Genomic DNA, 17,791 nt, shown 5'->3' with positions numbered 1-17,791 from the left:
AATATCGTAATCAGCGTGGATTTTTGCTTTCAATGTTAATGAAATGCAGTAAAGCAGCCACAATTCTTTTTGACCGAATCGGTGAACTCCAGCATATTATTATTGTAAAATTATGTAATGTAGGCCTCTATGGTTGTATTGGTTGCTTTCTCAACGGAATCTGCAGGATTTTCTTTTTCTCTGGAAATACCATGATCGTCAATATTGCCATATAATGTACTTTTTATACCATTTTCAATTGTTTAATTGGTTTACAGCATATTTCAACTAAATTATCCTTCTTTGGAACCCACTAAACAGTATTGTGCCCGCCTTCACCTCACGCAGACCAGGGCATTCTTGAATGAACAAATCCAGAAAAAAAAATCCAGAAATATTCTCTGTGAGGTAATGTACCAGTAAACAAGTTTATAAAATGGGTTCAAGAATGTAGACAATTGGAAACGCTGAAATGAGTCACGTGTGCGTGCATTAATTTTTACTATCATGCACGGCCTTGCAAAAAAGCGTAAAGTCACTGACGTCACGATGTTCACACTAGCAGTGCGCACTTAATCAGTTGTTACAAGTGCGTCGCGCGCTACCATACGCGCTGTCAATCCTGTAAACAACTTCTCGTTCGGGCTGCCAGCCGGCCTTTCTTGTGCACAACAATCATGACGTGGCGTAAGTATACGCTTATACGTACAGTACTTACATGTGCGGGATTTCCGAGTGCGACGTGCGTAAATGTTTGGGACGAACATTCTCGGACGTCTTGACCCACAAAGGTACGTGAAAAACGCTGACAAATGCTGTTAGTTTTCGAATTTTCGACCCATTTTATAAAACAAATGATGCACAGGATTATTTCGTGGCGTTAGTGGAGGCGTAGCTCACTCTCAGGTATTTACAATATAGTGCAACATGCACTCGGCTTCGCCTCGTGCATGTTTCACAATTGTAAATACCCTCGAGTGCACTATACGCCTACACTAACGCACTCTATCCTGTGCATCATTTGTATATTGATGTGATGCGTCTCATATCATTCTAAACTAATTGTATTTTTGTTACACATTTCACGAAAAAGAAATTCCGAATACTACACCTTGTATAGATTCATGATGTAACGAAAAGTGAAGTGACAGTACTTATCACTAGAACTGGTGTTTCGTATAGATGATATAAAGTATCTAAAAAGGAACAATAATACGGGCAACTGTGCAACCGCCTCCAATGTAACCTCCGCAAAACCTAGATCTGAGAAAAAAAAACATAAAAAATTTGATTTGGATGACTGGGAATGAACACTGGATTTTTGCTCATGAATAACATTCTATTTATTAATTGGTTGGTTTGTTTAGTATGTATTTCAAGTCTGAGCGTGATTATGAATAAGATTTTTTTTCTGAAGGATTATCTTCGCATAAATCAGAAATAAACTTTTGATCCCAAACTTGAAAATATTATGCAAACATTGCCAAATGCAATTCATTTTCAAACACCACATTTCATATCAATAGACTTTATTTTTTATTCCGAATCATTAACATCATTATTAACACTGAAGTATCCCATAGACTGAAAACAAACAAATTTAGCACAAAAAAAAAACTTTTATCCTAACTTTGATGAGCAATGATACAGTTTGTATTTGGCAAACTCTTCCGCACACTCGATCGCAAAAATTACAAACAGCACAATATTTTTATGACTCACAATACGAACATTTCTGCTGCATAAAAAAGTCTTTCAAAAGAATGTAAGATAAGTGTAAATGTTTTTTCCCCTTCCACAGGGTGTTTTATTCATACACATATTCAGAAAGTGACATTTACAAATGATTTTTGAATACAAAACAATAATAATTAAGTTATCGACAAACAGTGGCCTACTGCACTTGTACATATAGCAAAATTTCTTTAACTTTTTTACAACATATGATTTATATTATTCTTTTTCTATTGTCAGAAACAACTCTGAAAACACTTTGAATATAATATAATTTTCATTAAATATTCAAAAACACTTAACGAATAAAGCCCATTTTTACACAAAATTCTTTTCTCTACACTTCATTTGACTTATACACTTTTCCATCTCAAAATGACATTTTATCTCAGATGTTATGTGTTCGAATGACGGAACGGTTTTTTTTTTCCATTTCGCTGAAGAAATGTCTCTTCTTATAACAATCATCATACAGTTTAATGCACTGTTATTAAGACCATAAAATCCGAATAACTTATATTGGTTTGTAAATACAATTTGTTTATCTATCTTCAGGAGTAACCATCGCTCAAACTTATTCCATATATTACACTGTATTTGAATAAGGACATGAACAGAATTATATGCATTATGGTTTCCTCACTATCATTACAAAATGTACACTTTTTATCTGTTACAAAACCAAATTTTAAAAGAACGTCTTTCATATAGAATATTCTATTGAGAATCTTAAATTGAAACCACCTCATATTAATATCAATAGTTGATTGAAGAGGGATTAAACAGTATAAAGACCATGCTTCATCATCCAGATCCAACATACTACTCCACTTTACAAAACTGTTACAACATTTTGACATGTGTCTTAACAACGTTTGATAAATATCAGAACAGCCTTTCTTATGTTTCAATATTACATTTAAACCATGATGAATAAAAGGTTTTGTCATCTTCGACATTCAGTTTTTTTTTTTGTAAATGATTGAATAGAAGTGCACAATCCACCGTGCTGAAGAAAGATAGTTTGTATACCAAACTTCTTCTGAAATTCAAAATATGAAAGAAATTTTCCATCATTATCTGACAAGTCATTTATAAAACGTATACCTTTTTCACACCAAGACTTAAAGTATACAGTGTTGTTAATCATTCTAATTGAAGGATTATTCCAAAGAGGTTGGCTTGCCAAATTATCATGTGTATTAATTTGTAACAATTCTGAAAAAGCCAGAAGTACCTCTTTCCAAAAATCATTGAGCATTACATTGGCAAGTTTTTTTTTTTTTTGTAGTATAATGACCCTATAAATAAATGAAACGATACTGGTTGGGGCAAGAAAGAACGGAACATGTGGAACGTGTAATTTTCAGTCTGCGGATCACAAACAAACCTTCTGATCCAGGATATTCTAAGAGATTTAGCATGCATGAAAATATCAATCATTTTAATACCACCATTACAATGTAACTGGCACATTTGATTTCTATTCATTTTATCGGGTTTATTTTCCCATATAAACGAATAAAAATAACGATTTATATCTGTCAATGTTTTAAAATTTGGTTTAGGAAGTGATAACAGCAAATAATTTAATTTTGACATCAATAATGATTTAACAACAGTAACTCTTCCTAAAACAGTAAGTGATCGTTTAGACCATTGTATTTGTAATATCTTTCATTTTTAAACGGTAATTTTTTTCAACCATTTCATGTAATTTAACTGAAAATTCTATTCCCAGGTACCTAAAGTACCTATCCTGAAAAATCCAGTCAAAATTACAATCTTCCAATGATCTAGTTCTACAATTCCGATTCTTTCCTATCCATATTGTTTTAGTCTTTCTGGGGTTAATTCGTAAATTCGATATATTAGCAAAATTATCAAAAATCTCAAGAGCATCTTTTAGATCTTGATCTGATCCGTTGAGTGTCAAAAGTGTGTCATCTGCATATTGTAATACTTTAAATTTTTTTCATTAATTTGTAACCCAACTACAGAATTCGTGTGCCTTATCATAATTCCAAGAATTTCACTGACCAACAGAAAAAGATAGGGTGATAAGGGATCCCCTTTGCCGACAGCCCTGTTCTATTTTGAATCTATCTGTAAAATAACCGTTTACTAAAACACTGGAAGTAGCATTGTTATAAAACAATTGAACCCATTTTTTCATAGATTGGCCGAAATTGAAAAAATCTACAACTTTAAAAAGAAACTTATGAGACACAGAATCGAAAACCTTTTCGAAGTCGATCAAAAATAACAAACCTGGTATATCATGTAACTTTGTATATAAAAGTTTATAAAATGGGTTCAAGAATGTAGCCAATTGGAAGCGCTGGAATGAGTCACGTGTGCGTTCATTATTTTCTTACTAACATGCACGGCCTGACGTCATAATGTTTACACTAGCAGTGCGCACTCAATCAGTTGTTACAAGTGCGTCACGCGCTACTATACGCTGTCAATCCTGTAAACAACTTCTAGTTCGGGCTGCCAGCCGGCCTTTCTTGTGCATAACTCTGCGTTCACATAGAAGTATTCGCTATTCGCTATTCGCTATTCGGGCACCGAGTACACCATCACCCGCACCGTCAACTCACCATCCCATGCAGTGAGGATTTCTTCCTCCTACATCCCAGCAAATCTTATTAACAATTTCTAAACTGCATCAGAATGTCAGTCTACATGCTTTATTTTTGCTAAGGGGCAAATCCAGACCAAAATTGTCATTATTTCATAAACGAGAGACGGTATACGCTGCAAGAAAATCGAACAAGCTCGATTCCCACTTTGCTATACTATTCGCAGCTATTCGGTACTTTTGAATAGTGCCCTCTTATGTGAACCGGTGTGAGGAAATCCTATCGTTCGATTCAAGCTATTCGCGTGCCCTCGAAAACGAGCCCCGAATACCCGATTAGTATACTTCTATGTGAACGCAGCCTAACATGTGGCGTACGTATACCCTTATACGTACATTACTTATGTGCAGGATTTCCGAGTGCGACGTGCGTAAATGTTTGGGACGAACATCTTCGGACATCTTGACTTTTGAGCGAGTGCTACATGTAGCTGACTGGTATTGACCCACAAAGGTACGTGAAAAATGCAGTTAGTTTTCGACCCATTTTATAAAACAAATGATGCACAGGATTATTTCGTGGCGTTAGTGAACTTCGGGAGGTGCGGCGCACTCGAGAGTATTGACAATGGTGCAACATGCACGAGGCGCACCTTCACTAACGCACTCTATCCTGTGCATCATTTGTATAATATCATACAGTAAACGAATATTTTCACAAATGTATCGACCTTCCAAAAATCCGGTTTGATTTCCATGTATCAAATATGATAAAAATTTCTTAAATCTGTTTGCTATACAACCAGATGCCAGTTTATATATTACATTCAGTGAAAAAATTGGACGCCAATTCTTTAAAAACTGTCAGGGTTGATTTGCTTTCGGAATTAATGTGATTACTCCCAATTTTTGTGCAGCCGACATTCGTCCTGAAAAATAAACATAATTTAAGGAATTTAACAAAAAAGTTTTAAGTGTAAATGTTGATCTGATTGTAGAATATCAAAATGTACCCGTCAACAGGAAAATTTGTCAAAAAAACTGATATATTTTTGTATTCATTATGCTCTAATTCCTGAGATTCTTAACCCTATTCCCACACTTTTTTTTTTTTTTTGCCATTTTGGTCATATCCCACCCCCTCCCCACGTTTCGTGTGGTTATTTCGCAACGCGTGATGCTCTCACCGCGACATTTTATGATTTTTTTTCTTTGAAGTATCGCGCAACTTTTGGACCAAATTTGTTGCTCACGGGCATGCCGTCTTGAAGCCAGTCCCTTCGAGAAAAAAAAAATCACTGACCCAAAAATTGCTCAAAAACATGCTTTTGTGTGCAAATCCAATGTAAATTTTGTTTTTGCAATTAATTCATATAAATAAAAATAAATCTTTATACTTTCAATGGCTGATAATGATTTATCTTAGCCTGATTATGCTTTAAAAAGTTTCTGAGACAAATTTTGACGAAAAAAAAACAAAAAACAAAAAGTAAGAAACAAAGAAATACATAAGAAATTCAATAAACAATATAAAATACATAAGAAATAATTGTGAAGCCGAATTTTTGCTTCAATAATTGTTGATGATATTGAAAAGAATATGTCCACCAAAAACGAGAAGTCTTGGAGCTTTATTTTTTATTTATAAACAAAAAAAGTACATAAATTAGGATAAATCAATTAATATAAGATACATAAATCAAAATTTGAAAAAATCCAACTATACAGTCTTGTAGGTTACATTGGCCTCTACCTTAGTGGAAATTTTCGCGAGGATCGCGCAATCCCCCCTCCCCCTTGGTTTCAAGTCCCTTAAGGTTTATGTGCAACTTTAATTTTTGATACAGGAAACATTCCTTCACTTTCAGCCACGCGTGCACGGGAGAAAGAATAAAATGCCGTGTAGGCCAGTCAAAACCACCGTATAGAGATGCTTCATCGTATAAATGTTTCATGCATTAAATCCTAGAAGTTTCGAATTTCAAAACTTTATTAGACTTTATCAGACTTCCAGCTTGAAAGGAAAGACATTCAATTTTCTTCTTGTTTCTTGAAATAAATTTTGTGCGTGCGTTTGTGTGTGTGTGTGTGTATGTGCATTTGTCCAAAGACACTTTTGGCAGTTATTTTGGTGTCACTGTCTGCAGCTGTGATTTTTTTTTTAACCCGAAACGGTTTGCATGCTGGAATGTATACTCAATTATCTATAAGACAGGACTGGTGACTGGAGTTTCGTCAGACATGTACAACCAGTTCAATTATGTAACCATTCACGACATTGATCCACATCGACGATGTTATCTTCTTGAGGTAACGGCTGAGTTTAACATTGTTTCAGTGGACGACGTCGTCGATGTCTTGGTGATGAATTGCGTTGAGGTCGACTATCCAGTTTTCAGACACCTCTCCATGAAACCAAGGAGGCACTGGGAGAAGCCGTTGCCGACCTGACGGGGGACAATCTATCGCCGCACTCCCAGGAAGATAATTGGGGCTGTGTAGATTGCATGGGCGTAAATCCCGGGGGATGGGGGATATATCCCCTCCCCCCCCCCCCCCGAAATGGAGGAGGGGGGGGGGGGGATGGCCTGTACAATCATCCCCTCCCCCTCCCCTGAACTTTGAAAAAAAAATGGAGGAAGCAGAAATGTGATTGTATCAATTTTGGCATATTGCATGACGTTTGTACGCCGGCCTTCAGACAGTTAACAGAGCTGAACAGTACCGGGTATTCTATCTTGTAGGAAAATGTATACTTAATTTTCACACGCGCTCGCTCGCTTCGCTCGCTCGCGAAGAAAGTAACATCGACATACGCTGTAAGGTATGGCAAATAGTATAGGCCTACATATAAACATGCTATGACTCGAGTAACTGGGGACCATCTGCAAAATGTGTACGAAAACAAATAAACAATAACAAAAACTATATCGCCATAATTGAACGCCCTCCATTTCCTGAATCATTCCTGAGAAACGACAGTGACTGATGACTCAGTCAGGATACATCTATGGGCATGTGATGGGGATACCCAGGGAAGATCAGGGGCGTCGAATCTATCTCGGGGGGGGGGGGGGGGGGGGGCAAAGGGGCATTTGCCCCGCCCCTACGGAAGTGTTTAGGCAGACAAATCAGAACTATGCACCAGATCGTTGTATTGCAATCATAAACATGCAAAAGCTCTGCTATACAGGATCCCTTTCGATAGACTTTGTACACTTTTGAGATTGACGTATATTTTAATTTATCAAAGAGTGTGCAGCAGATCTTTCACTTAACAAAAGCACCCTCATATGCAAAGACGTCGATGGGGGGGGGGGGGGTGGTTTCCCCATAAAAGTGGGACAAACAAAAGCGAAAAATATAGCTACAAACGGCAGTTTTTGTAGTGTAAAATGTCGAAATTTAAAGCTCGCTCGCACTTAATCGCTATGCCATTCTCCTGATGTTGCTGCCAGTGACTGACAGCAGTTGTTCCCGGTGCGCCCCCCTTAATTTCCAAAGCAAAAAATATAGCTACAAACGGCAGATTTTGGACTGTAAGATGTCAAAATTGTGAAGCTCGCTCGCTCGCATTTAATCATTATGCCATTCTCCTGATGTTGCAGCCAGTAAATGCCAGCAGTTTTCGCCCGGTGTGCTCCCCTTAATTTCCAAAGCGAAAAATATAGCTAAAAACGGCAGTTTTTGGACTTTAAAATGTCAAAATTTTGAAGCTCGCTCGCATTTAATCGTTATCCAATTCTCCTGATGTTGCTGCCAGTAACTGCCAGCAGTTGCGCCCGGTGCGCCCCCCTTGATTTCCAGGGCGAAAAAATACAGCCAAAAACGGTAGTTTTTGGGACTGTAAAATGTCAAAATTGTGAAGCTCGCTCGCTACGCTCGCTCGCATTTAATTGTTATGCCATTCTCCAGATGCAACCGGTGCGCCCCCTCATTTTCTAAAGCGAAAAAATACAGCCACAAACGGCAGTTTGTGGACTGTAAAATATCAAAATTTTCAAGCTCGCTCGCTCCGCTCGCTCGCATATAATCACTATGCCATTCTCCTTATGTTGCTGCCAGTGATTGACAGCAGTTGCGCCCGGTGCAGCCCCCCCCCCTCAATTTCCAAAACGAAAAAATACAGCCCAAAACGGCAGTTTTTAGGACTGTAAAATGTCAAAATTTTGAAGCTCGCTCGCTCCGCTCTCTCGCATTTAATCACTATGACATTCTCCTGATGTTGCTGCCAGTGATTGACAGCAGTTGCGCCTGCTGTGCCCCCCTTAATTTCCAAAGCGAAGAATATAGCTACAAACGGCAGTTTTTGGACTGTAAAACGTCAGAATTTTCAATGCAAAAAGATTTCACCGTGGGCGGGGGAAACCCCCTACCATACCCTCCCCCCCCCCCCCCCGCTTGCTTCGCTCCCTCACTGGTCATAACCGCTCCCCCTGAGATCAAATCCTGTCTACGCCGGTGACAGGCCCCACTATTTAGTAGGCCTTCACAGTGATGTGAACAGCGGAGCAAGAGCTAAAATACCACGATTTAGTCATTCAATAATATATTGTGAATATTTAATTTTCTTATTTTTTAAAGAAAAACAAACAAAAATTTTTCCAAAAATGTGCACCAGATCGCTGAATTTCAGGTCTGAAATGCAAAATCTTCCTCGTGTATAGGAGAGGGATACCCCCCCCCCACCTACACACCCTCCCACAGATATTTCAAAAACAAAAAATGTCTTCATACTTTTAAGGTCTGATTTTCCGCCGAAAGTCATCTGACAAGCAAATATCCTCCACAGATAGGAGGACAATTGATTCATGTGGCACTGCATCATGATTAGTCACTCTCTGAGGAAGATATGTCTTTATAATCTGGTAATTACTTTTCGCCGTCCCTTCTTATAAAACATGAGCGGTACGTACAGGCACAGACACGGGACGTGCGAATAAAAATTGCGCAAACATTGATGAAATAAAGATCGAAATTACTCGACTTTACATAACTTTACACTAATCTAACATATAACTGAATAAAGAACTATATTTGAAGATCATACCATATCACTTTCATTTGTCGGAAGTGATCAGAAAGATGATAAATCGGCTTTCCAGTGAGGGACAGCTTTGAATATTTTTACCTCATACAGCTCAGATTTACACATTTGCACATATTTCTGGACGGGATTTGTTTTTTGTTTAAGTTTCATTTCATTCAATAATCAAACGAATGAAATATAGCCGACGCTGTGTTTGCGTTCAAAATGAATCTTCATATTGCTCAGAAGGACGGCGGCATCGAACCCCGATCATTAAAGGCACTAACGCATCCGTGGAATTCTTTTGTGCATCAATAGAAAACTGACAGCTGTCTAAATAATTACAGCCAGTTGGAACTCCATCTCTTAAACCTCCTTGATCATACGGGCATGAATGTTTTTATTCCCAGACACTTATTGCTTCCTCGTTAATAATCATGAAGAATGTAGGGGAAGGTGGGGCAAGATGGGACACGGGGCAGGATGGGACAATGCGATAACTATCTAAGTAAGCATCAGAGGGCACTATAATCTGCACTGATAAAAAGCACGCTGTCAGGATGCCATCTTTACGCTCTGTGAAGCTGAGATTCTCTTGAGCTTTGGAGGACAAACGCAAAAATTGATATCGATGACGGCAGAATTTCTGCAGTTAAGAACTGTATAGTATCCCTGGCATAATATGAAGAAAGGTAGAACGTTGATATTGTGTGGTTTTTATAGTATATACATCTAGTTTATTTCACAAAATGTAGGCAGACTGTATGTCATTGCATGCTTGCGTAGAGTTTAGAAGTGTAGTGTGTGTGTGCATGGGGCAGGATGGGACATCCACCTCGGGGCAGATTGGACAGGTGTCCCATCTTGCCCCATCATATTTGATAAGGTTAATGTATATGTTTTATTCTTTTTGCAGTTTCAGAATGGTCCGGAATTACAAACGAAAGAGCGACCGTTTCAAGTGGAACACGGAAATATGCGTCTTCATTGTTTGTCCCATCCTGCCCCACGTATGTGAGGCAGGATGGGACAGATTAGTTTGGCTATTTTGAGATGGCTATTACGTAAAATAAAAGTAGGCAATTAAGATGATATTACGTGTGATAGTGTTGCCTCACACAATCTTTGTAAATCCTGTTTCAAGTGGAAGTTTGTGACGTAGTATTTGAAATAAAGCACATTTAGTGAAATGTGGCCCATCCTGCCCCACGTTCCCCTATGCGGCCTCTGCCGTCGTTGAAAATTCTCTGTGTAACATTTCAGGCATGAGCACCTCTAAATGTAGATAATCAAAAGACAATTATCCGTTTGATTACGACCGCATAATTTGTTACAATATACAAAAAATCGGGCAGTTAAGGGAGAAACTTCAACCACATAGTAAGATTGCATAAATCAACTCCTTGCTGAAGTCTGAAACGCCACTTTCCTTCAAGCGTTCGTATAGGGCATACACATCTCACTTGGAGTAGGTCATTTTTATATCCCAATATTAAGTAAGTATAATCATCCCATTTCATATAATGTGAATTTTCATATTGATATAATCAAAGATTTATCAATTTGCATCTTAAACATATACAACATTGATATTGCTTTGATATTGTGACGTATACAGGGATGTCCTCTGTTTGTTACTTTGTGTATGTTGAATTAACTGTTGTTTTGTGTTATTCTGTTGTAGGGCACCCAAGAATAACAGCGATTGGGTTACCCTGGGTGAAGAATACTGAATAAATAGATGAAAACAAATAATTGAATAAAATGTCACTATTGTTAATGGAGACCGTGGACTGTAACGGTTTTTATCTCTTACGCATACCACTGTACAACACACACACACACACACACACACACACACACACAATGCAGTATTTCACTGCACGGAATGTTACAGACCCGTCAGATAAATTATTTCCTGTCACTTCATTAAAGCTGCATCCAAAGAGGTTCTTATAATATGTAATAGAGTAAGCACTCACCATTCAGTGCGTACAAATGAAAACGGGGCAACTGGAAAGAACTGAAAGAGGTCGACTACCAGAAGCGTGAACCCGGAAGTGCCTATAGTAAGTAATACACGTAAAGTTCAGCTTCGAAGATGGGGTTGGGTTGGAAAAATCATTTCTAATTTTAAGGAAAATCAATATTTGTCCATATGCCTCCGGATTCTATAAGAGAAATACATTCTCAACACTTGCTGAAAAAAAAGGAATCGCTCTAATGTGTCAAATTTGTGCCTAAACATGAAGCCAAAACATGCGTTCATACTTCAATAAAGATTGCAGAAAGGTACAGTGTATACTCTTTGGTATGATGGAGTACTGATTTCATATTATATATATTTCACTTAGCAACATCAGACACACATACAACACACACTCCCACACACACACATACACACACACACATACGCACACATACGTACACACCAAACCACATTATTTTTTTCAAATTCCAAGACACACACTCACACACACACACACAAACACACACACACTTTTTTGTGTTTTTCAATTTCAACACGCACACACACACACACACACACACACACAATGCATGTCTTGAGTCCAGACCATGCCTAACCGTAAGGCACAGACAGCAGCCTGAAGGACTGCAAAAAACACTATTGGATACAGTACACTACTTGAAGGCTTAAAGTTTATTGCATATGATATAGGTTTTCCCGGCCAATTTCGCACTTGTGTCAGTCCAATTCCTAATTGCTGCATTCAATTTAGCAAAATTTAGCGTAGATGACATGTTCGGTAGTTCAATTTTATGATCTCTTCATTCAAATTCATTTTGGAGCATTCAAATTACCTTTAGCGTCATTCTAATTAACACTTTTTCAATTGAAATTCGTAAAACTAGCACCATTTCGTTATTCGTTCATTCAATTTAGAATGATATAGTCACGTGATCACGGACATGCCGCACTCGTTCATTCAAATTCATTTTTGGGCATCCAATTTAACATCTTTTGCAGTCAATTTAGCACGCATGTTTATGCTTTGGTTCTTTCTTTATTTTTTTTTTGTCAACACAGTTACTGTTTTGCAAGCGTCATTACATTTCATATTTTCGTACTTATTTGAAAGATTTTGGCAACGGTTTTTTTTTTCTCAATGTGCTTAGTGATTCTTCCAGTCCGAAGATTTAGTGCATCATGTGGCCACAACTTATCTGGCCGTTGAGTGCTTTATTCCGAGTGTGTCGGCCAGTTCTAGGAAGTCAAGGTTATGATCATCAAATGTTTCTATAATTCTTTTTCTGTCTTCTTGAGAAATACGTCTGTATCTAATTTGTGCTGTCATGACTGTAAGAAGATGAAGTTAGTATTGGTACATGTAGGCCTAAAATGACATGTATGAAAGAAAAGGGGCGTTACAGAACAACAAACCCGAGTTATGTATGGTAAAAAATATGATACTTTTACTGCTTAACAGTGCGTGGATGAAACAAAAAGTCACATAGAAATACGCGTTTAAATGTTATCACCTTTTCTAAAGAGAAATAACATGACGTTAATTTGAATGAACATGTTAGGAATTTGACTGCCCATACGCGAAATTGAATGACTGAAATACCCCTTTCGGCCAGTGTTGGCGAATTTGAATGACTGAAGAGCACGTGCCAATTTGAATGCTCGTTTTACGAATTCGAATGGCACATGTGCAAATTTCATTGATCGAAATGCTAATTTGAACGACCAACTTGCAATTTTGAATGACAGAATGTGCAGTGACGAGGATTTTCGCTAAATTGAATGAACCTTTTATCAAATGGACTGACAAAAGTGCGAAATTGGCCGGGAAAACCTATATTTACTGTTGTTATACATACAAGCCACTTTTTCGATACAATAAAACCATGTATCAATATTCCTGCAAGGGGTTTGCTTAATGACATGCAATATTGTCAGCATAATACCTGTCCTATGCATTTTACATTACCCGTATCAATGGAGAAAAAGAGTACAATATTGTTTCCAATATAATTGTACTCTGCTGTCAGTAACGCACTTAAATGTTTCTTTATACGCATGCGCAGTATCGCTTGCAAAGAAAGCAAAGTGCAGCGGCATTGCGCTATGAGCTCATGAGGTTGAGATGTGCGATGAGGTTGAGAAATGCCATAGGAGTACACGTAACTCGTCTGTGTGCGGCCCGGTCTGCGGCAGTCGCTCGCTGATATGGTGTACTGTATTGTACTGTACTGTACTGTACCTCCATATACAAGTTGAAAGTTAGATTTTGTAAACAACAATACAATGGCGACTCTAGACACGGTAATGGCGACTGGCGACACGGTTCGCGACTCTAGACTCTGACGAATTCGAAAACATTCTGCAAGAAAAAGACGCGTTGAACACACGAAAGGCAACAAAAAGTGCTCTAGATGTTTAAAGAGCATATTTTAACAGAGAAGAAATTGCCGTGGACGTTTTGATCACTTTCATGTCGAATGTGAGTGAAAACCTTTTTCATTTTTTTTTTTCATTGAATGTCGTGTTGTCGTGGAAAGTGGTTTGTATGTATGATAATAATGATATTGGATTTCTTTCGTGGTATATCAGATATATTCATGTTGATGAATGCAATATATCTGTAATATATTTACCACTCAAGTGCATCAAATATTATATAATTAGTGCATCGTACACATGATATATGGACAGCTAATTATGTGCGATTCTGTCTTAAATGTTGCTGTTTGTGGCACCGGTTTATTTATTATTACTTGTGCAATGAAATCTTGTTCCCTTTGGTGTTGCAACACCCAAATGCGGCACATCTTTGAGGCATTTTGGGCTCCTAAACAAAGTCAATCATGTCAGCACAAGTGAGAGTGATAGGTATACGTGTGGTACCTTCGCGAATGCTCGACTTCTCGACCTCTTTGCTAATGGCGGCGGGTCGTTCAATTGGCCCATCTTGTATATGAGAGCGCGCACTCTATTAGGGATAGAACCTCTTTGGCTGCGTCTTTGTGTTTGTTTGTTAGTGTTGTTGTTTTTCTTGGCGGACATTTTTGACACGTGCCCCTGCGTGCGTTCCATTCAGTAGGCCCCTACTGGTAAAGGTAAACTCAAGTGGACATTTATCCCGAAGATAGTCTTTCATCTGTCTGGAAAATTCTAACGTAGACGAAGCAGATAAACATTAAAAAGAGAGAAAGTAACACATCAAGGCAGACTTCTCCTTACGCAATTAAAAAAAGATGACAGTGGCTTTTCTCTGTTCGAAACATTTTTTTTCAGTTATACATAGGTAACAGAATATATGTTGTGACTCCTGCAAAGCAGAGAAAACTCTTCGCAGTAGTCACTGGTAGTAGATACTGTGCATTATTTTGTAATGCTTATGTAATTTACGAGCAACATCTTTACCATAGGTTTGACAAGTCATCATGATATCGCAGAGAGAATTTATTTGGTCATTGGGAACAGTGTGATTTGTTTTCAAAGCATCTTAATTAACAAAGAGAACCTAAAAAGTCTGTCATAACGCTGGAAATAAAGAACACTCATCATCAGAATACCTTACGAAGAAATGTTCAATTTTTGATATTTCAGTGATGGAAGGTAAAAACGCGCTTGATAAAAAAAACGTCCAGTTTACCATTGTTCATACCAAACACAATTCAGATTTTTTTTTTCTCCCAGTACTTACGTATTTCCGTTCAAATACGCACGCGTTGACACACCCTGAAAAGATGCGAAAACACTCCTAAACCACATTGTTGCACCGGAAAAAAAAATCCTAAGTTTGTATTCATCTATGATTCGTACATTCTCTGTCTCGGCTTTCTGTCTGTCTGTCTCTCTCTCTCTCTCTCTCTCCTTCTCTCTCTCTCCCTCTCTCTCTCTCTCTCTATCGCTCTCTCTCTTTCTCTCTCTCTCTTTCCTCTCTTTATGATTTTTTTTTTCTTTTGGCAATCTATTGAGAAAGAAAAAAAGGAAGTCTTCTGTCAGGGTGCCACCACTAGAAACCAGCTCATTATTGACTATACGTATTATCATACCCTTCCCCCCCCCCTCCTTTTTTTTTTTTAAACAGCCGCCACCAACGTGCTCGTGAGCATGCCCGTGCGCGTGCGCGTGACGTACTAAACTCATTACTGCAAGATATCGTACTGGTATATCATCAGCTGCAGTATTTCATGTTTTCCCTCTCCAAGAAAAAAAAAACAGGGAGGGTATTGATGGTTTTGGTGGGGGAAAAAGGTGAAACCTTCGCATAAAGCAAGGTAATATTTCAAGTGCCGTGTCTATTTTTATCTTTCTTTTTTCGTCATTCCTGACAGCCCGCGTATTCGACACACTTCAGATTCTGAAAAGCTGAGGTATATAAAAGCTGTCAAAGTCTTGTAGAGCAGCGTTGTCGACGTTTTGAGAATTGTTCTTGACACGTGATTAATAATATGAACGATTGATAGTATATTTTCCAGCTGCTTAAATCAATGAAAAGTGTACAACGCATCGTTTCCAGCGATACATGAGTTATTAATCACGTCGAATTGCACTATAAATAGCTTTTCGATAATTGCTTGAGATACCCCTTGTTCTGTTCACAAGTGGGAGATACAATAAGGGTAGGGTTTGGAAATTTAGGGAAAATTTGTTTTTGACAATTACCGTGATGAATCTGGGCTATCGCAGTGTTTACAATAATATCATCATTGATCGGCAATCATAATCGACTCGTCTCACCGTTATGTTGGACTGAGCGTGATATCAACACTGTATAATTCCTTAATTTCAGGCCCTTGTGGTACACTGATCTTACTCATTGATTCCAGTTGATTTCGGGACACCCAGCGTATACCGACGAATTTACCAATTTAGGCCTATTCTGAACACTTGCATGCTGACAACTAATTCTCTTGGCTCGAACCATCAACGTCATCGAACATTCACTAACTGCACTCGACAAGGTTGACAACACCTAATCCAGTAAATTTGTTTTCTTTTTCTCACTGGAAGTGTCAACGTCTATCGAAATTTTCTTGTCATGTTTTTAAGTGAGTTTGCGATCATGCGGTTGACACTCGGGAGTTTAGCTGTCAGTTTCGGGATTCCTGGCAATATTATCATCATCGCCGTATTTTCCCGGCAGTCAGTCAACAATGCCACTGATGTCGCCTTCATCGCCCTTGCCGTAGTCGACCTCGTTGGGAGTGTGATCAGCGGTGTGCAAATCGCCGCCGTGTTTTTCCACGACGAGCATCCATGGGCTTGCTTCATCGAAGTCATTGCCTCCAGATCTGCGCTTTTCGCAAGTCTGTTTCTAACAACGTCTATCGCAGCATATCGCCACCAGGCAGTGTGTAATCCGTTCGGAAGACGTGTCGGTCGAAGGGCTGCTGCCTGGGTGTCTCTCACGTGCACGATTCTCGCCTTTGCTGTACATATACCGTTCTTTTTCATCACGACATCTCATAAAGCAGGCCGCGAGTATGCCTGTAATATGTACGGAAACATTGCATGGGCGGTAAATGTCTACTCCAGATCACAGGCGGTTCTCTTCTGCGCCTCCGCCTTACCTGTCACTGTGCTCTATGCCTTGATTTTAAAGCACATCCGATATTACCAAGAAATCCGTCGTGAAGTTCTGGGTGATAAAACCGTTTCTGAGCCTGTAAGCAAATCGAAAGCGGTGGGATCTGTTTACTCAATAAGCAAGAGTGTCGCTACCTCATCAAGCCTAGTTTCATCGGATGATTTCTCAAACGTCGAGCCGATTCCAACTCAACCGTCGGGGAAAGGACTGGGGAAAGGAGGACTGCCAAGCCGGCAGAACGTCGACAAAGCACGGAGTGGACTAAGAAACGTTCCTAGATCGGATCACAAGACAACACAGATGCTGATAATCATCACGGCCGTATTCTTTCTCCTCTGGCTGCCCAGCGTCGTGCTCGATCAGCTCTCCTTCGCGCAAATCAGCCATATCGCTACCATAGTTCCAAGCGCGCTGCTCTACTTTCTCTATCAAGCAAAATATGTCAGCCACATCACTAACCTTTTCGTTTACATAGCGGTTAATAGACGTTTCAGAGATAATTGCAAGAAACTCTTGATATGCCCAAAGTAGTTAACTTTCCCTCTTACTGCTCCTAATCAGCGTCAGACGAAAACGAAACGCATGAGTGCGTGAGACGATGATAGGCTAATGTCGCCTCTCATGCAGCTCATCCGTAAATCTATTTAGAAAATCAAGATTTGGTTAACTTTGTAGCAAAATAAAAACTCTCTCCTTCAAAGATTTAGGAAAACTTTATATGCAAAGAATAACACCAGTTATTCTTTAATTCATTTCAAACATGTATGTGCATTTCACTGAAAGCCACAAGAGCGATGGCATTAGAAAATGATATCGTTTATGTAACACGCGATCGTGACCAGTTTTAAAAGTAAATTGTAAAATGACTCACATATATAACTTTGAAGTGATATGATT

At 38.7% G+C, this 17,791-nt stretch overlaps 1 protein-coding gene across 1 annotated transcript; it reads left to right on the top strand.

Annotated features, from left to right (window-relative positions):
* The first annotated feature begins 16,345 nt into the window (after positions 1–16,345).
* Positions 16,346–17,425, top strand: LOC139741245 (uncharacterized). The gene has a single exon (XM_071651842.1). The coding sequence runs from the start codon at positions 16,346–16,348 to the stop codon at positions 17,423–17,425; it is 1,080 nt and encodes a 359-aa protein (XP_071507943.1).
* The last annotated feature ends 366 nt before the right edge of the window (positions 17,426–17,791 follow it).

Source organism: Diadema antillarum, unplaced genomic scaffold (genome assembly GCF_040938485.1).
Source record: "Diadema antillarum isolate AM-2024a unplaced genomic scaffold, OU_Dant_1.0 seq00000912_RagTag, whole genome shotgun sequence".
Lineage (NCBI taxonomy): Eukaryota > Metazoa > Echinodermata > Echinoidea > Diadematoida > Diadematidae > Diadema > Diadema antillarum.
Note: the sequence above shows the minus strand (reverse complement) of the source record. Positions and strands in the feature narration are given on the sequence as shown.